At 51.7% G+C, this 20,204-nt stretch overlaps 1 protein-coding gene across 2 annotated transcripts in view; it reads right to left on the bottom strand.

The window, feature by feature from the left end:
* Positions 1-2,521: 2,521 nt before the first annotated feature.
* Positions 2,522-20,204, bottom strand: part of PPP2R1A (protein phosphatase 2 scaffold subunit Aalpha) — a 32,684-nt gene continuing 15,001 nt past the window's right edge. Inside the window, exons 3-15 of one of the 2 annotated variants that reach the window (XM_007455892.1) lie at positions 20,056-20,156; positions 14,924-15,156; positions 13,780-13,927; positions 13,505-13,660; positions 11,567-11,681; positions 11,387-11,457; positions 10,808-10,942; positions 7,307-7,480; positions 6,912-6,972; positions 6,038-6,192; positions 5,058-5,200; positions 3,132-3,223; positions 2,522-2,976 (exon numbers count right to left, since the gene is read on the bottom strand). In XM_007455892.1, coding sequence (XP_007455954.1) covers positions 2,960-2,976; positions 3,132-3,223; positions 5,058-5,200; positions 6,038-6,192; positions 6,912-6,972; positions 7,307-7,480; positions 10,808-10,942; positions 11,387-11,457; positions 11,567-11,681; positions 13,505-13,660; positions 13,780-13,927; positions 14,924-15,156; positions 20,056-20,156 — 1,601 coding nt within the window. In that variant the 3' untranslated portion in view covers positions 2,522-2,959. The remainder of the gene's footprint in view (positions 2,977-3,131; positions 3,224-5,057; positions 5,201-6,037; positions 6,193-6,911; positions 6,973-7,306; positions 7,481-10,807; positions 10,943-11,386; positions 11,458-11,566; positions 11,682-13,504; positions 13,661-13,779; positions 13,928-14,923; positions 15,157-20,055; positions 20,157-20,204) is intronic. The other variant, XM_007455893.1, reaches the window with a different exon arrangement.

The following is a 20,204-nucleotide window of genomic DNA, read 5'->3' as shown; positions in this document are numbered from 1 at the left end:
AGGACCATCATGCCAGCCTCTTCCCTGGCCTCCTGGCCTTGTCTGACCCCAGAAGGATCTCCCCAAGTCTTACTGGACCCCGCCCCTCAGGGCCAAGTTCAAGCCCTGCGCCCCGCTATTTAGAGGCTCCTCGGGATCTGGCCCCTGCCTACTCCTCCATGTTCCCTGGGTAACTCTGTCTCACTTCCCCACTCTCCATCCTAATTACTTGTTTCCCTGATGAGGGAGGAGGAGGGAAAGCTTTCCAGATAGAGGTTCATGTTACAGGCAAAAGGTTGGAGATGCTGAAGCATGTGTGGGTTTGCAGGAGCCAAGAATGTTTGCCAGGGAGTGGTGGGTGGCGAGACTGAGAAGATCTGCATCCTGGGTGCCAAGGTGACAGCAACCTTCCCTTTACTCCCCTAATGCAGGTGCCACCAAGTCCCAATCTATCTCCTTGGGAATCTTCCTGTTACCCTCGTTACCTGCCACCTCCCCAACTCCACCTGCTCCAGCCCACTTAGACCAGAATCCTCCTGGATCTCTTAGCCTCAAGTCTCCCCCCTTCAATTCTGATGCTGTCACTCCTTTGCCAAAAGAAGTCACGTGGCCAAGCCCAGAGCCAGTGTGGGAGGGGACCACTCAAGATGTGAGCCCTGGAGTGTGGTCCATTGGAGGCCGCCAATGTAACAGTCCTACCACGTGTGGTCCAGAGACATCTTAGCTCCGCTGCTGACGTGTGGATGCATCAACAGCGTAAAGAGATGAGGCTGACCCCAGGGCATATAGAGTATTTTGGAGCAAGCTGAAGACTGCAGCTTTATCCTGGAAGGCAGAGCAACCACAGGGGTTTTGGCAATGAAGAAGGCATCGTGAACACTGCAGCCCCAGCAGACACCACACGGAGCAGAAGAACCTCCCAACTGAGCCAAGCCCAGGCCACAGAGTTAGGAGGAATAACACAGTTCACTGTTTTGAGTCACTAAGTTTGGGGGGTTGGGTTGTCATGCAGTAAAATGTTAAGTGGGACACCACAGTCATTCATTTGAACGTTCCTCCAACAATTACTGGCAGGTTGATGACTAAGCTTGAACACTCAACATCATGCTGCAAGTGATTATTACACTGCCTGCCTCCCCACCTCATAAATTCTTCACTCGTTCAGTCCTTCAAATATTTATAACCCAGGAAAGGTACAGTTGGGTTGGGTGGGGTGGGGGGACTGAGTTTAAACCACAGGCCCTGCCCTTAGGAAATGAAGGTGAGCTAATAGCAGGAGGAACAGAGTCCCTTTCACCCTCACCCCCCAGGGTTCGATCTGGTCTAACAAACAGTCGGGACTCAGTAACACGAGGACTGAGCTAGTGAAAGCACCTTGCCACTCATCGCCAACTTCCCCTCCACCCTGCGGAGCCAGATTTCACTCAGGTATCATGTCCTCTGTGAAACCTTACACACACCACCATCCACTACGTCTGCTGCTCCTCTCTCTGGGGCTCTTTGGCCCCTGCATCAGTTAGAACTCGGGTGACCTGCAAGTGATGAAACCCCAAACAAGCAGTCACTTAAACAGTTTAACTCTCCCAGGTGACTGGTAACTTGTGTGGGTCTCGGCAGCATCAGGAACCCAGGCTCCGCCTATCTTGTTCTGCTGCCTTGCTGGGCCTACACGTCTAAGATCACTTCCTGGCCTGGGATGGCTGCTCCCATTCCGGCCATCTGTTCCACATTCCAGAGCACAGGAAGGAGGAAAGGAGGGGGAGCGTATCTCCTCTCCGCTTAGGAACACTTCCTAAGAGCTGCACATACCACTTTGTTCACATATCACTGGCCAGAACTTAGTCGCAATGCCACACCAAATTTCAAGAGACCCTGGGAAACTGCCTTGAATCCAGGCAGTCATGTGCCCAGCTAAAGATCAGGATGTCTATCTTAGTAAAGAAACAGGTGGACAGATGTTGTGGGACAATTGGTTCTGTCTAGCCACAGGCCCCGGCCTGCTCCCTGTCACAGCCTTCACTATCCTGGGGCCTCCCAACCACAGGGGGTTCTCCAGCAAGTTACAGCTCCCCTGACCGACTCCTCTCATGCCCGAGTCAGGATCCACCTTATATGCATTAACTCACTGAGTCTTCACACCCGGCCCCTCAATCTGGTTCTACTGTTATCCCCGTTTTACACACTCTTGTAATCTGAGTTCAGAAAGGCTGGGCAACCTACTCAAGGCCACACAGCTATTAAGTGAAGGAACTGGGATTTGGATGCAAGCAGTCTGGCTCCAAGGCACCTGGTCTTAACCACCACATACTCAGCCAATGTCTGCGAAACTGAACTGCACCTCAGGACTGTGCTGGCCAGAGACACCCCGTGGACCCGCTACCCAGTGGGCCAGCTGCACTCCCATCGGCTTCCCAGAGAACCCTCCTCACTCGCAGGACACAGGGGTGTGCGAGCCCAGTAATTAGGTCCTCCCCAGAGAGAAGGGCAAGACTGCGGCGCTGAGGTGGTGCCCTCTTCCCCATGCTAGCGACTAAGACCAGAGGACCAGCTATTTCTAGACCTTTATTTCTCTGTGAAAAGGGGAAAGAAAGGAATAAAATAAAAACGACACAGTTGACACAAAGAAAACCACTGAGGGGAAGGAAGGGAGGTGGAGTAGACGGCAGGGGGGGGTCCCCATTACAGCAGCAGGAGCCAGTGACCTGGGATGCTCACATCTCTCCCCCAGCGTGGGCGGCAGTGGCCCCTTCCTCCCAAGGTCTCTGCCCTGTCCCACCTTGCGCTCCCCTCAGCCCCTCGGGAGGTGGACGGTGAGAAGTCGGATTCCCGGGCTGGGGAGGGGAGGACCCGTGCTTGGGGAGGGGCCTGGGGTCAGACCATGCACAGGGAGTGACAGCCAAAGGCCCCCCAATGTCTCCCTGAGGGAGGGACTGGGGGGAAGGGTGGACACCAGAGGCCGGCGTTGGCTCCTCTTCCAGCATCAGGCGAGAGACAGAACTGGGGGAACAGGAACAGTTGGGAGTCAGAACAGCAGCTAGCCCTCTGCCCACAGCTGCTCCTGCGTCTCCCCGCCTGGAGCAGCTGCTCCCAGGCCTAGCGCCATCCTTGCAGACCACCTTGCCGCTGCGGTCTCGGAGCTCTCAATGCCTTACCAGTCAGAGCCTCCTGGGCAAAGTACTTGACGTCCACGTCCTGGTCCTGGGTCAGCTTCTCTAGGATGGGCTTGACTTCGCTCTGCAGTGTGCTGGGAAGAGAAGAGGAGGGGAAGGGGTCAGCCAGGTGGGGCTGGGGCACAAAGTGTGCACAGACAGACACACAACTGAATTAAGAGTCTCAGGGGCCAGAGAAACCGTTACTTTGAAGGTTGGAAGTCTGACAAACCAGGACAGAGGCCTCTGGGGCCCAGACCAGGTACAGGGAGGTCAGACAGTGTGGAAAAGTGGAATCCAGAACCCACAAGTCTCTGAGCCTTGGCAGTCGGTACCTTCCATTCATTTAACATATTTATTGAGGCCTATGGCGTATTAGGTGTGAACACAGTGGAAAATGCAACCCTCTTGATTCTCACCCACGTGGAGCTTGGGCTGGGAGGAAGACGCAGACCAAACTGATGATGAGTAACAGAAGAGGCAAGTGCCAGAACGGAGGGACTTGGCCTACAGGAGCCCGGGGAGGTAAGGGGCCCAGGGAAATGCATCTGCACCGACACCCAGTTGTTTGGGGAAACGAAGGTGGACTTCAGAGAGAAACTAAAGGTATGAAGCTGTGTCGTGGACAGAGACAGAAGTCAGAGGTGCTGGTGTCACATGTCCCCTTCCAGTTGACAGAGCTCCCCCTCCCCTGCAATATAACCACTATTCTTATTTCCATCACCTACATGCCCCTTTATCCATTTTTGAAGTTGATGTGAATGGAATCCCAGGATAGGTTTTCTTGGTCCTGGCTTCTCAGCGGGTGAGTCTCTGAGAGTCACCTAGGTTGCTGCATACAGCAGGAAGGAGTCTTTTTATTGCTAAATACAGTCTCCTACCATATGAATAAACCACAACTTATCCACTATACTGTCGACGGGCACTTGCGCTGTTTCCACTTCATGGTTAACATGAATAAAGCTACCATGAACGTTCTTTTGTTAGAAACAAGCACTCCTTTCTCTCGGATACACACCCGGGAGAGGATACACCGGGAGAGAACACGCCAGCTCATGGGGTGTACGTCTAATTAGCTTCACTCAACTCTACCAATTTTCAATGATTAGCCCCATTTATTGTTTACAGCCCCACCGGCGAGATAGGAGAGTCCCAGCCGCCTACCAACACCAGAGTGTTCTTCACCAACACTAGCGCCACTGGGCTTTTTTAGTTTGGTCATTCTGACATAGCCATCCATTTCCCCCACTGAACTGCAGCAGCAGCTGCTGTGGTATACACGAGGGTCTGTTTCTGTGCCCACAACTCTGTGCCATTGAGCTATTTGAATATTATTGCGCCAGCACCTCACTTTTTAATTACTGTGGCATCATAGTTAAGTCTTGGTATCTGGTAGGATAAGTCTTCCAACTCTGTTATTCTTTAGGATCAACTTGCTTATTCCAGATCTTTGCTTTTTCATGTTAATTCCAGAAACTACTTGTCAATTTTTCAAGAAAGAACCTGAGATTAACTGAGATATGAGTCTGGGGAACCATCCCATCCATGAATATTATGTACGTCTTCTTTAATTTCCCAAAGCAACATTTCATAGTTTTCACTAGAGGTATTATACATCTTTCATTAAATTTATTACTTGGTATTTGATGGTTTTGGTGCAATTGTAAATTACACACACACACACATTTGTTAATTTTATTTTCTAATGATCTGTTGCTATTATATAGAACTGCCACCTTCTCATCCCCTCCCACTATGTGAGGCAGGTCATGTGAATTCGCATTCTACATTTGAAGCAACTAAGACCTCAAGGTCACAGAGCAAGCAAACAGCAGTGCTGGGCCTCAAACCCTAAGCTCTACCTTCAAAAGTCAAAGATTAAGATGCCCGAAACCAGCGCTGGTGTGTGAAGGAGGGTCCAGGCCTCACCTGTTGTCCAGGATGGGCCCTATCTTCTGTAGGGACTTGGCCACGTTGAAGCGGACATTGGCGACGGGGTCCCCAGCCATACGCAGCACTGTGGGCAGCATGTGCTTGGTGGTGATGTCCTGCCCACAGACCTCAGACAGCACCTGGAGGTCAGTGAGTAGGCAGAGGGTGACTACCCGAAGTTCATGGCTAACTCCCATTTCTCTCCCTTTCTGACCAGGCCACTCTGGTGATTGTCAGGCCAGAGGGTGAAGCTGAGCAACAGGGGGAGCTCTGAGCCCAGATTCGCCCACCCTGAGGGTAGTTTATTCTCTGGAAGCTCCCATTTCCCCTAACACCCTCCTAACACCACTGTTTCCCTGCCCTGCAAACTCCCAGCCCACACTGTCCCATCTTGTCTCCCCACCCTCAGACTTCCCTTCATCCTCTTGGGATGGGACTTGATTCCTGACCCTTGGGATCCCTTCCTTAGTGCAGTGGTCTCCAAAGTGAGGCATGGGAAGAAATTATCAGAACACTTAGTTATGTTAGTTTTGAAATCCTATCCTTTAATTTCTAGTTATGTGTATGGTTTATTTAAGTGATTAAATATAGCTAATATATGGCAGAGCTAGAATTAAAAAGGTCTGATTCTATGAACTGCACGTTTAACTATTATATCATAAATAGATATATACACATTTTGTGGGGAAGGAGAGGGTGCTCAGAAAGGTTTGGCAATCACTGTTCCGAGAGGCCAAGTCTCCCTAGTCCTGGGCCTCCCACGACCCCAGGTCCCCACCCCCAGAGGCCCTGTGACTCTGACTGAGAAGCCCCAACCTCTGGGCTGCAGTTCCCCGAGGACTCACCCCTGCAACCCCAGATCCCAAAACTTCCCCACCCCCAAGCCTGGTTTCTCCCCTGCAGACCCTCTGCCATTCCTCCTCTCCTAGGTACTCCCCGTCCCTCAGGGACAGGCCAGAGGCAGGTGGCATGCTCACATTGATGCAGAAGAGCGTAGTCATGCGGTGCAGGTAGTTGGGGTCCCCAGACATGGCCAAGACCTTGGGGATGATAGTAGCATGGGCCCACTCCTTCCCAAACTTCTCCACCAGTTTCTTCAGGTTGCTGGTGGCCGCCTCGCGGATGGCATAGACTGCAGAAGGATGAGGGGCAGGGGGCAGTGATTCAGAGGTGAAGGACTGACTCGGGTGGGGGGAGTCACAGTCACACTCACTACTGCCTACCGAGCAGCCCTAGGTACCAGGCCACATACGAACCAATAAACTCCAAGAGCAAGAACGGGCTTGCTGTGTGCTAAATGTAGGGTTTTCTTTCCACGCAGTACCTCCTCAAGAGCTCCAAGATACAGACGGGCACACCGAGGCTCTGAGAAGTGATTTGCCCAAGCAAATGATTTAGTACTTAGTATATGGAATGGAGCCTGCCTGTTACAGAAAAATGTTCACTTTTATTTTTGCCACTCTTAGTGAAAACAATGAGCAGTTCTCACAATGGCCTTGAAAGGCTGGGATGAGAAGTCCCATGTTTCACAGAATGAGCGTGGGCTGAAAGATGGCAAGTGACTTGCTTAAGCTTCGACAGCCAGGAGGTGGCATTCAAACCCAGGCTGTCTGCTTGGTGGCCCTAGGACTCTCGACTGCAGCAGGCAGCCCCTGGGTGACCTGTTATGTCCGCCTCCAACCCCTGCACTTGTCTGGGACTCCAAAAAGCAAGGAGCTGGTCCACGTGAGCATCTGACAGCATGGGAGAGTGACTCTAGCCTCCCCCACTGCCCCCACCTGCCCCAGACAATCCACCCCTGCATCCCTCCTGGAGCCCCAGTCTCCTCCCAGAGATACCAGAAGTGCTCACCATGATCTACAAGCCAGGCCATGCACAAGGAGTTGAGTTTCTCATCAAAGAACTCCACCCCCTGCAGAAGACAAGGAAGTAAGGGATCACGGGAGACTGGGTAGTTTCCAGCAAACCTCAGGGAAACCACACCCACCCCAAGCAGCCGGGACACTGCTCAGCTTCACCTGAGGGGCTTTTTTTCTCTCCTCTCTCTCATTTAATTCTATCCATCTTATAAAGGCCCTATTTCCTGTGTACCTTCCTCCGACTCCCCGGACAGTCCTCACACCTTCCACTGGGCCCTCACGGCCCCCAGGTCCACCGGCACAGCCCGGGACACACTGCACTGTGACTAGACTCCACCGTCCACCTATCCCAGGGCAGCGTGCCTGGCACCAGGCCTCCGCACTCACCAGCTGTCCAGCCAGCAGAGGCATGTACTCAATGATGGCCAGCCGCACTCGCCACTTGGCATCCTCAGCCAGCTCCACAATGGCGGGAAGCAGGGACTGGGACAGCTGCCGGATGCCAATCACCTCGTTTACGCAGTCCAGGTTGGAGATGATGTTCAGCCGCACCTCTGGGCACTGAGGAGAGGATAGAAGGGTTCTAAGAGAAGGCCAATGCACACAGAACCCAGTGCAGGGCGAAAAGAGCTCAACCACACCAACCTCGTATAATAAACATCTCTGCAGGGCAGACTACCACTGCCCAAGCCCAGCTCCTGGCCCTGGGGACACGTTAAAAGCACACACAAAGCAAGCAACATGGATTATTAAATGGGACAGCTTTTCAAATCTCATCATAGAAGCACAAAAAATGTTTAGCCCTTTGGAAGAATTTGCAGGAATCACAGTGCAAAAACACGGTACCCTGGGAAAAACAGACAAGATAATAATCCCAGCTCTGCCAGTTGCTAGCTGGGAGCCCTTTGGCAAGGGACTTAACATTTCTGGATATCAATCTGTGACACAGAAACGTCCATCTAATCCCAAAAGGTGGTTGAGGCTACTGAACTGCCTGATCCACAAAGGGCTTGGCATGTGGAAGTTTATTACTTTTATCATTTCTGTTACTTTTACTCTTTCTGCTAGTCTTTGAGCTCTGTAAGGAGCACATCTCATTTATCCTTATGTCTCCAGTACCCAGCAGAGTTTCTGGACCATAGTAGGTGCTCAATACATCAGCTGAAAGAAAAAAAACGAAGGAATAAAGAAATATTTTTGAACCACTAGGTGACTACCAATATGATGAGCTCTGACTTACAACATGTGCACATATGCAGGTATCCCCCACTTTTCGAAAGTTCGCTTTACACCACGTTGAGTTTATGAAAGACCTATACTGGTGCCTGCTTCTGCTAACCAAAAGAAACCCAAAGAGGATTTTTGCTTTTACGAGAGAAAAAAACTGCTTCTTTGCTCTACACCATTTCGACTTATGACAGGTTCATAAGAACGCTCTACCTTAGGATAGCAGGGAAATCTGTGCCCCCATCTGCTTCTAAAAACCTTTGCAGCAACTTTTAAGAAAAGGCACATAAACACAATTAATTCCTTGTCCAACATCATGTATTCCTGGATGGCAGACACCACAGTTAATTTTTTCTACATCTCCCTCTGGGAGCTGTGGGGTAAGGAAGCAAGCACTGAAATGAATCAGTGAACCAAATAAGCAAGTGTGCAGTAAAGGGTTAACTGGACAGGTCTAGGCTGTTCAAACTTGGCACATTCCAAAGGACTGGCCCTTGACCAGCTCCTGGGAGATGATTTCTAAGCACCTGGAATTATCAACCTGATAAAAGGGTCTTTGTTTACCTGGGGGCCTTGGGCCATGCCAGACAGAGTATGCTAATGTGATTTATGGTGAGGACCTTGGGCCATGTGGCATCAACCTGACCTCTACAGGGGCTGGAGACAGAGTAACCTAAGGTCAGCCACGCGAACGGCTCCATTCCATGCCTACGTGACCAACCCCCAACAAAAACCCTGGAAACCAAGGCTCAGCGAGCTTCCCCAGCCGGCAGTCTCCTCATGTGCTGTCACACGCTGGTGCTGGGAGAATTAAATGCACTATGTATAACTCCACTAGGAGAGGATAACTGGAAACTGGCGCCTGGTCTCATGCACCTTCTTCCTTTGCTGATATCAATCTGTATCCTTTCACTGTAATCAACAGTGACCATGAGTGTAGCAGCTCTTCTGCGTTCCGAAGGCTTTCAGGCAAATCACTGGAGCTCAGGGTGGCCATGGGGACTGGGACCCAGCAAGCAATGAAGAAGAGCGATGGCAGCCGCTGAAAAGCCAAGACAGCCTCAGCTGCTGGCTCCGAAGTGAGATCGCCCCAAAGGCCTCTCCAACAAATCCTCTGAGAAAAGCACCTAAGTCCTGCTTTTCAAAAACAAGAGTCCCCTTTAGGCCTGAAAGACAGCCAACTTCCTACTGCCTAGTCTAAGAACTGAAGACTCTCAGAGCCGACACAGCGCGCCCCTCCCCTTCCCTGGATCAATGCGTTTCTTCCTAAAGCCAAGGATACTCAGGGAGACAGGGAGAGGGAAGGAATGTCCCAGGGCTCATCAACTTGTTAGTTTCACTCTTTTTCTGTGACATTCCTTTGAATCTTCCACTAGATATAGCTGCTGCAAATGTTCATGAAACACTGTTTACATAAATAACACAAATGATTTAAGTTTACTTACCTTTTCTTAAAAGGACGTTATATCCAATGATTATAAAAGCCTCAACTGTCATAATTGGTGGAGGGGTGTGCACAGAAGGAGACTCCTATGTGAAGAAATGAACTGCTACAATGTTCCCTCCAACTTCCTAGTGCACCGCATATGTGTGCCCTGTGTGTGTGTGTCTGTGGTGTACGCACACTTGTGTGCATGTGCATGTGTGTCAGGGTGAGGCCTCTGTGAACACAGAATTTACACTAACAGGTCCCACACCAGCCTGTGGTATCACCATCTGCCCAGTCGCCACCAAGGCAAACAGCAGAGGGCCTGCGAGCCCCCAGGGCCCAGCACGGCCCCTCCTACCTCTCGGAAACCAGCCGCGCCACCCTCCCAGACGCCAGCAGCAGCCTCCGGTCTGGTCTCCCTGCACCTCTTCGGCTGCAGCACTTGCATCTTCCTTCAACACGTCTCAGGGCTCCCTCCCAACACCCAGACCTGCCCTGCCTCCTCCACCCCAGGTTCAAGTCCACACTGCTTCCCTGGCTGTCACCCCATGGCCTCTCCAGCCATCGCGCAGTGCTCTCTCTCTCTCATCTTTTGTGCTCCAAGCCAAATAAATAGCTAGCTGAGGTTGGTCACATGACTGGCTCTGGCCAATGGGGTGTGAACAGACAGGATGGGTGCCCTTTTGGGGTCTTACTGTTGAGAGGGTGGGGCCCGCTGCTGGTCAGTGCCCTCTCCCTTCAGCCACCTCAGACCCACAGAGTGCCAAGGTCAGCAGGGACCACCCCGCAGTGTAGGTCCACCCCACCTCTGGACTGTTGTGAGAGAAATAATTCTCTACCTTATTTAAGCCGCTGTATTTTGGGGTCTCTGTTACAGCGCCTTGGCCTGAGCTCTGATCATTACGAGTGTGTCACGGCACCTGTATGATCAGGGCGTCAAGGGCCTGCCCATCTGGCCCTCTCCACTGCCAGGCTCTGAAGGTCCCTGAGGATCAAAAGTGTCTCATTCTCTTTTTGTTCTTGGAATCCCTAGTTCCCAGGAAAAAAGGACTAGTACATAAGGGCATGCAAAACAAATGCCTAATGAAAAATAAGCTAACATGCAGTCCATCACGCCCACAAACATTCAACTCCTTGGCAACCTGGGTGTTTGTTGAAGATCCTGGCGAACCTGGGAAAGCAGCTGCCCCACCTGTCACAGCCAGAGCACAGAGCCTTCCAGGTGCCCTTACCTCATCCTTCAGCTGAGCCAGGAAGAGGGGCAGGAGGTGCTCGATGGTGTTGTCTTTGCCCAGGATGGGAGAGAGGCCCATGATGACTGAGGCCAAGGCCGACTTGACATGTTGGTTGGCGTCTGACACCAGCTCCTGGGAGGGAGAAGGAATGGGGGAGCCACACGGTCAGTGGCCAAGAAGACCCCAGCTCCTAAGAAGCCCCGAGACACAGCCTGCACTCGCCATCTCAATCCAGTGCAGGCTTAGTGTGCATGGGGAATTGCAGGTCCGTACATGTCCAGCCTGCCTAGAGTTCAACGACCCCTGTTCCCAGCAGCTTTCACCCCAATCCCAAAGCTCTTAGGATGAGGAGATCCAGTGAGCTTCGAGGGGGAAGCACTCCCCGCCTCCACGTTCAGCCCCGAGCCTCAGACTTTGCCTGCACTCAGGGCTCCTAATTGCTCCAAACCCAAGACCGCCTGGCCCTGAAAGCCTGGGAACTCGGTTTGCTTCTGGCTGCCCCTAACGCCCAATCTCCATCCCTTCTTTCCACAAGGCTCAGATCTGCTCTATTCCTCCCACCAAATTCCCTGTTACCTTGATGCAGGGCAAGATCTGGGTCATGATCACATTCTCCCGACAGTCAGCTGAGAGATTTTCACAGAATTCTGTGGGCAGGCAAAGGGAGGTGGCGGGAGGTAAGGCCCGATGTCCTAGTTTTGCCTTCAGCCTCCCGGACACCCACCCGCTTACTGTGTCCAGATCGCCAGCACCAACCTTTGACCTTGTGGGAGGCTGCGGCCCTCACCTCGGCCTCACAGTCTTTCATCAGGTTCTGGAAGGCAGGGACCAGGTCCGTCTTGGTGATTTCAGGCCCCACTGCTTTCTGGAGCTGCAGAAAGGGAAGGTCAGGGCGGGGTCAAAGGGCTTGGCAGGTATTCTAAATGAATGAGAACAAAATCAAAGATAAAAGGCACCAGGAATGGGGTAAAAACAGTCCTTGGAATCACTGCTGAGATTTAATGCCAGGGCCACGGGGGTGACCTCAGCCAAGTCTCGGAGCGTCTCTGAGCCTTGGTTTCCTTGTTGTATGGTGCCGAGTTGGGCTGGGTAGTGCAGTGGTCACGAGCATGGCTCTGGAGTCCAACTGCCTGGCTCAAATTCTTACTCTTACTTACCACCTGTGTGACCCTGGATGAGTCCCTGTACGTCCCTGAGCCTCTGTCTCCTCAAACCACGAGGGTACTTACTGCACAGTACTGTTGTCTGCATTAGAAATAACTACAGATCTCCTTCCTGTTAAGGCTATTCAGGGTTGGGTTTTCTGTTACGTGATCCAAAAACAGTCTAATGATGTGTGGTGGCTCTCACTTTTTGATTTAAATATTTCTGTTTTCTAAGATTGGTTACCAGAGCCCATGTGACTTTTGTAATTAAGATGAAATACTAAGGGTCAAGAGGGAAGCAGGCATGCTAGGCCCTCCACATCTCATGACACCAGGCAAGAAGAGGCGCACAGGTCCTGCTGGCGTGCCGCTTCTGGAGGCCTGGGGGCAGACAGGGCAGTTCCTGACCAAGGGGAGAGGTGAGGACCCCAGGGCCTGGTGCCCATCTCTCCAGTGTCCCCTCACCCCAAAGCCAGTCCCAAATGTCCTTGCTCGTACTTGCCCTCACCGCCCAGTTTCCGCTGCCCATGCCAGACACAGTCCCTACCCCAGCCCTCACCCACTCATCTTCCAGAACCTGCCTCAGTGCTTCCAGGCCCAGGAACACCCGCCAGCCCCGCACCTGTCACACTTTAACATTACATTTCCCTCTGTCTCAGCTGGCCTCCCCCTTCAGGCTGTCTGTTCCCTGAAGGCCAGGGATGTACTGAACTCACCGTACCCCAATGCCCAGCAAAGAGCTGGTGCTCAATAAACCTGCTTTTGCAATAAGCAAACTGAGATTTCTGTGGAAAGAGCACTGTCCTAGGACACGTGGCATCTTGTCCCTGTTCTGCCCGCCTGATGGTGTCACTCTGACCAGTCTAACCTCTGGGCTGTGTTATGGGGCTGAACTGTATCTCCCCTGAAATACATACATTGAAGTCCTAACACACCCCACACCACCCTGGAAACTCAGAATGTGACTGTATTTGAAGACAGGGTCTTTAAAGAGGTCATAAGGTAAAATAAGGTCATTAGGGTGAGCCCTAATCCAAAATGACTAAAGTCCTTATAAGAAGAGGAGATGAGAATACAGACACACAATTAAAGACACGGGGAGAAGATAGCCACCTACAACCAAGGAAAGAAGTCTCAGAAAAACCACCCCTGCTGATACTTTGATTTTGGACTTCTAGCCTCCAGAACGGTGGGGAAATAAAGTACCACCCAGTCTGTGGTACTCTGCCACAGCAGCCCCAGCAAACAGACTGTCTTCCCTTTTGTAAAAGGAGATAAAGTTCGATTAGGTCAGGAACACATACATGCTACCCTTTCTCTAATCCTGTGGTTCTCTCCCACAGAACCTTAAGTTGGCCTCAGAACGCTTCAATCAGGATTGGCAAGTGAAGTGAGATCCAAATGGATGATTACCGAGATCTTACCGCTTAAACACCCGATGATTCCCCTGGGCTTCACTAAACCCCAGCTCCTATATGTGGCCCCTCCCCTTTGCCTGAGTCCTCAGTCTCCACATCTGTGAAACGCTGCCAACAGCCCCCTCATGTACCTCTGTGAACTTGTCGGCCACCATGTATCGGACGCGCCAGGACTTGTCCTCAGCAGCCTGGCGCAGGGTGGGCATCACCAGGGCCTCCAGATCCTCCTGGGGCAGGAGCTGGGCGATGTTCACACACGCCTCCACCGCTAGCAGCCGCACCGAGTCCTGAGGAGAGGATGGGAACAAGGAGAGTGCAGCAGAGGCCCCATCAGCCCTGGGACACCCTTTCAGACTCAGGCTCCACTGGAGGGAGACAGAGGAGAGGGGTGTGGAGCAGACCCCACCTGCTCGTCAGAGGCCAGGTTGGAGAACATGGGGATGATCTCGCTCTTGACGTTGTCCAGCTCCAGCACCTTGGCAAACTCCCCCAGCTTGGAGGCTGCGGCCCGCCGCACCATGGGGGTGTCATCTGAGCACAGGTTCCGGAAGTACCTGGGGGTTGGGATGGGGCTCAGGAGGAGGCATCCCTGGGATCCCAAGGCAGCAGGCAACACCACAGAGGGCGAGCACAGACACTGTAGTCACCGGCTTTGCCTGGGTGACCCTAGGCGAATGATGGCCTCTGCATCTTCCCAGCCCTATACAATGGAGCTGATAACAGTACCTACCCTACGGGGTCATTATGAGGGTTAAATGAGACAATGTGCATGAAACAATCAGCAGCCTTTCTGCAATAAGTCTATAGTGAATGGTAGGTACTGATTATATTATTATGACCACATAAAACTGCTTGGCTAAGGTGCTGGGCTGAGGCTACTCAAAAATTTTTCCCTTCCAGCAGTGACTGCTCCTCTTAGAGATGCACGGGGGCACATGCAGCCCTCTAAGTGCCTGCAGGCAGCTGTAAACCAGTATTCTGGCAGGAGTGATGGCTCAGGGCCTGGGCTTGCTGCTCAATGGTTCATGAAGATGGTGGATGGACAGAAGTCCAGAGGGAGGGGAAACACACATTAACAGAAAATTTTAATCCAATTAAAAATATTTTCACTGGTTCTTCTGGAAGCCAAGTCTTACATGCAAGCAATTCCCTGGGGTATCAAGCCAAAGGGGAGAAGTGTAGTGGAGGAGGCGGCCTCCTATCTGCCAACCAGAAACAGGCCAAAGATAGCATCACACATCACTTGTCGAGTGCTTCTGTGTACCAGATTCTGTTCTAAGCATTTTGTATGTAGTAATTCTTTTAAATCCTCACAATAACCAATGGGAGGAAGAACCATCATTATCTCCACTTCCTAAATGAACCAGAGGCAGCGCCTGGGTTCACACCCAGCTCTGTCCAGACACCACGTCTCTGAGGGGTGGGCAGAGGGGAGTGGGGGCTGGAAGAACTCCGGGGCCTTTGGGCCCTGGATGGGCCTATAGGGGGCCGAGGCTTGAGAGAAGGGGACCAAGCAGAGGGAGGAGGCTGCGTCTTGCCAGGGGACTCACTGTCGAAGTTCCGCCTTGACGGCACTGGACACGCGGGGGTAGCAGACGGAGAAGAGGCCGCAGGCCGACGTGCGGGAGGTGAACCAGTCGCCGCCCGCCAGCCGCTTCACGAGCGGCACGAAGTGGGCCTCAAGGTCGGAGGGCGAGTGCTCGTGCGAGATGGCCCGCAGGGACTCCACCGCCTTGTCCCGCACCACGGTTTCCTCCACCGTGGCCAGCGACTCCAGGGGTGGCTGGGGGGCAGAACACGAGGTCACCGCCCAGCTCCCTCCCCCCGCCCCACGCTGCTCAGCTCCTCCAACAGGCCTTCCCTGACCCCCAAAGCCAGCCTGCCTTCCCTGAAGAACCTCTTTCACAGGTCCCTGAAGGCGCTTCAGTGGGGTCCACACACCTCACACATACACGTCACTTTCTGAGGAGAGGGCCGCAACTGTCATCAGCTTCTCAAAGTGCAGGAATCATCACTGTTGTTGACTGGAACATCTATTTACTACATGTTCTGAGCAGGGCCACAACTCTAGGGGGGCACTGGTTCTAACTCACTGAATCCTATGAAGCAGGTCCTATGAAGAGGAAACTGAGGCACAGAAAGGCTAAGTAACTTGCCCGAGCACAACAGCCACAAGCCAGGATCTAAACCAGGCCAGCTGGTTCCAGAACCTCCAAAGGGCTGACAGGCAATTGCATCAGGATCTCACAATACTGGGGGACTTTGAGGCTCGTGAATCTCACTGGTTTGTTACTGTGAGGCCTGGAGTGATCACGTTCCTTTATGGACATTTGACTGGCTCGCCACCGTGTCCCCCGAGCCCAGCAGACCTCTTGGCACAGGGCAGGAACTTGGGAATTACTGGCCTAATGAAGGGAGACTCAATTTACCCTAATCTGTTCAAACAAAGATGTGGAGGTCTGTGGTCTGAAGTCCAACCTGCCCTGACAGGTAAAGAAAGTAGAAAGAAATGATAAATGGAAACGCTTCCAGGGCCCATGCAGGAAACAGAATTGAAGCAATGGGCAAAGGTGACAGGTGGGGACAACCAAGGCAGAGACTGGGGCAAACTGGAGAGCATACAGTCCAGGGAGTACAGCTGCTTTCCAGCTCTGTCAGCTGTCACCATGGGGAAACATGGCTGGTAAAAGCAAATCTGGTTTCCCAAAAGCAGCCAAAAGGGGCAGGTTCTTATCTGTGAACAAAACCTCATTTAACACATGCTCCAACATGGATAAACCTTGAAAACATTATGCTAAATGAAACTAGCCAGTCGTAAAAGACTCCATACTGAATGATTCCTCTATGTGAGGTGTCCAGAGCACAGGCACACCTCGGCTTATCGCGCTTCACTTTACTGCACTTTGCAGATACTGCAGTTTTACAAACTGAAGGTTTGTGGCATCTACTAACTCTATCAACGTCATTTTTCCAACAGCATTTGCTCACTTCAAGTCTGTGTCACATTCTGGTAATTCTCGCAATATTTCAAACTTTTTCATTATTAATGTATTTGTTACGGTGACCTGCGATCAGTGACCTTTGATGTTACTACTGCAAAAAGACTACAGCTCGCTGAAGGCTCAGATGATGGTTAGTATTTTTTAGCAAGAAAGTATTAACTAAGGTCGATGTACCATTTTTTGACAGAATGCTATTGCACATTTAACAGACTACAGTAAAGTGTAACCATAACTTTTATATGTACTAGGAAACAAAAAAATTCATGTGACTCGTTTTATTGCAATATTCACTTTACTATGGTAGTCTGGGACCGAACCTACAATCTCTGAGGTATGTCTGTAGTCAGATTCACAGAGACAGAAAGTGGAATGGTGGTTGCTGGCGGCTGGGGTAAGGAGCCTGGGGGTCACTGGTTAATGAGTACAGAGTTTCTTTGGGGAAGATGAGAAAGTTCTGGAGATAAATGGTAGTGATGGCTGCACCACAACGTGAATGTACTTAACATCACGGAAGAGTACACTTAAAAATGGTTAAAATGGTAAATATTATTTATAATTTACCATGATAAAAAAAATCAAAAACAGAATTTTTAAAAACTCATTTTAAAAAGGTGGCAATGGGGGCTTCCCTGGTGGCACAGTGGGTGAGAATCCGCCTGCCAATGCAGGGGACACGGGTTCGAGCCCTGGTCCGGGAAGATCCCACATGCCGCGGAGCAACTAAGCCCGTGTGCCACAACTACTGAGCCTGTGCTCTAGAGCCGGTGAGCCACAACTACTGAGCCCACGTGTCACAACTACTGAAGCCCACGCACCTAGAGCCTGTGCTCTGCAGTAGGAGAGGCCACTGCAATGAGAGGCCCACGCACCACGGCGCAGAGTGGCTTGCGCTCTCCGCAGCTGAAGAGGGCCTCCGTGCAGTGGTGGGGACCCAACACAGCCATGGGAAGGAGGCAGGGGGCAATGATTCAAAAGGAAAACGTAATGCCATGCCTGCCTGGGGACCCTCAGTGTGCGGCCTGTGTCACAGGGACACGCTATCGTAGGGTTCTGGGTGCAGGACTGGCTCACAGAGGTGTGGTTGCAGATGTGGTGTCACGGTACTGCAGGGACTGGGTTCTTCTTATTTCCTTGTTTTCCCACTACCCAGGCTGGCACACGGGAGGCACTCAATCTTCCATTTAGAGTCCCTCAATAAATATTGAGTAATAACTGATTAATACTTAGCAAGTGACTGTAAGTGGAACTTATGGTAACCTGTCACGATAACAGAGGCCTGGGGACCAAGGCTAAGCAGTAGTTACATCACCCAAGGGTCTCTGCCTCAGTGGGTTACTGCAGGGAGAGGTTCTCACAGTGTGGTTCCCAGACCACCCACGGCAGGATCACCCAGGAGGCCTCTCCCAGCACAGACCTAAAGAATCAGACTCTGGGGGCAGGGCCTAGGAAGGTGTATATTGAGGAAAACCCAAATGATGCTTTTGCATAGCAAAGACCCATTGCCATGAGGCCTCTGTGCAATGGAGGGTGGGGTTCTCAAACCTGGGGAGGGGGAAAGGTGTGAACCTCCTAAAATCATCTCTACTCGTTTGAGGAAAGGGTCTGGAGTTTTCATCTAAGGGACCCATGATTCCAAAAGGGTTAAGGGCTGCTGATACAGAAATAATCCTCACACTATAGCTACACGGATCTCTGTGAAATTCCATCTCACTCACACCGCAGAGAACAAGGGCCGGGATCGGGTCTGACACACCTCTGGGTTCCCGGAGCCCACAGTCCTTGCTCATGTTCATGGAATGACAGGTTGCAAAAGAGCCATTTCCCATAACTTGTCAAAATCCACCTCCTCTAGGAGCTCCTCCTCGACAGCTCCCCCATCCCATCTAACCCAGATGAGCCACCTCTTCTGGGTTCTAAGGGTCCCTGGTTTCCCTTTATTCCAGCTCGGATCAGCCTGTGGGGCAACCAGGAACCCTCTGAAGATAGTACAGAAGAGTGGTAGTGGCAACGAGTTGGGGTCCTGGGTTCAAATCCTGGCTCTGCCTCTTCCCGGCTTGTGCCTTGGTTTCCTCATCTGTGAAGTGACACCAGCACGAGTCTCACAGGGTCGCTGCAGGACACAATGGGTTACTGTACATAAGGCACTCAGAACACAGGCTGCAGGTGCTGAGTGAGCTGAAGCTATTCTGACCTGACTTGCCTGCGGGTTCCCAGTGTTGCCTGGCCCAGAGGATCCTCCCGGATACCAGTCTCAGAGGTCACACATGACTGCTCCCCAAACAGAAGCATGGGATGACAGGGGTTTCCCTCATTGGGAATGATCAGTGGAAGACCCTGACTCGGCAGGGGAAGGAAGCCGGGTTCCAGCCGTTTGTCTGCAGGCCTGTGGCTCTGGTTGAAGCTGTGGGGTACTCAACAGTGTTCTCTGCTCCTGAGTCCTCTGAGAAGCTGCTGAAAGCTATTAATTCTCTCCTCAGAAAGACTGATAAACACCAGGGGCTGCAGATAGTTCCATGGAGTTCAAGGGACCCCTTTCAGGTAGGTCCAGGAACCTCATCACGTTCCTGGTGTTAAGCAGTCCTGTTCTGTATAAAATGTATGAAATGACCTCATTCACATACAATTTTCTGTGTGTACATATACAATTATACATGTGCACTCAGATGAGAGACAGGATACCAGAATCTAATGATAATTATCACAGTTTCTTAGAGTTAATGCTTAATGCATGTTTGGAAGAAAACCAATGACCATATTTGCTCAAATCCAAGACCCCAATAAGAAGCACATTATTTCACATACCACTAAAAGGAACAAAGCCTGCTGACAGTAACTGTAAAACACCATCAAGTGCAGATGCCAGAGTATGATAACATGTCTTCAGGAACCATGAAAGAATTATTAGGAGGAAAAAAAAAGGAGGCAGAGCTGTTCCACGGCTCTGAAGAACAGTGAAAAGTGAGCAACCTCCAAGGGCCTTTCAACCCAGGTCACAGGACTGGAGCACTTCCTCCCTTCTCTTCTCCCAAACAGCAGTTACTATCAGTATCTGACCATCTCTGTCCCCAGCCATCACCCAGCACAGGGTCACACAGGCAGGAAGTGGGTGGGGCCTGGGGGAGAGTCAACCAGACACACCTGGAATCCCAGCTCTGCCACTCACTAGCCATGCGACCTTCGACGCTGAACCTCTCTCGTTGCTCCAGGTGGCTGTCTCTACCCCAAAGAGTGGACACGACCTCACAACATATGGCATTAATGACGACGGAGCTAAGATCTGTGAGTACTTACTACATGCCAAGTACTGTGCTAAGGGTTCTTGAGTTGATTCTCAAAATAAGTTTTAATGACTCGAGGTTAAGTAACTTACAAGTCACACAGCAATCAGTGGAAGAACCCAGCCTAACTCCAAACTGAAAGCCTCACGCGTAGAGTGCCGTTGGGGCCTGGCGCTGGTCAGGCACGCCCAGTCAACGCTAAGGAAGATACCCGCGTTTTCGTGCTGATGTATTAAATGTCACTGCTGACTTGCTGGATTAAAGTGAATGTCCAAGGCCCAGCTGTTCCAAGAAGATGACCCCAGCCTCTCCTGCACTCTTCCCTCCCCGCCCTGGCTGCCAGGACCATGGGTTTGACCCCGCCAGGGGCAGGCAGGGGCCTTCCCCACCTTCCAGACTCACCAGCAGGCAGTGCACGTACTCAGGGCCTCCGACCAGAGTGGTGAAGGTGCCCAGCTGTTCCGCCAGGGCCAAGAGGACCTCATCCTCATCGTAGATGGTGTCTGTGGGACAAGACAGACTGGGTTACAGTTCCACCCCAAGTATGACCC

The sequence above is a fragment of the Lipotes vexillifer genome, unplaced genomic scaffold (genome assembly GCF_000442215.2).
Source record: "Lipotes vexillifer unplaced genomic scaffold, Lipotes_vexillifer_v1.1 scaffold1665, whole genome shotgun sequence".
NCBI classification, from domain to species: domain Eukaryota; kingdom Metazoa; phylum Chordata; class Mammalia; order Artiodactyla; family Lipotidae; genus Lipotes; species Lipotes vexillifer.
This window is presented reverse-complemented; position numbering and strand designations above follow the sequence as displayed.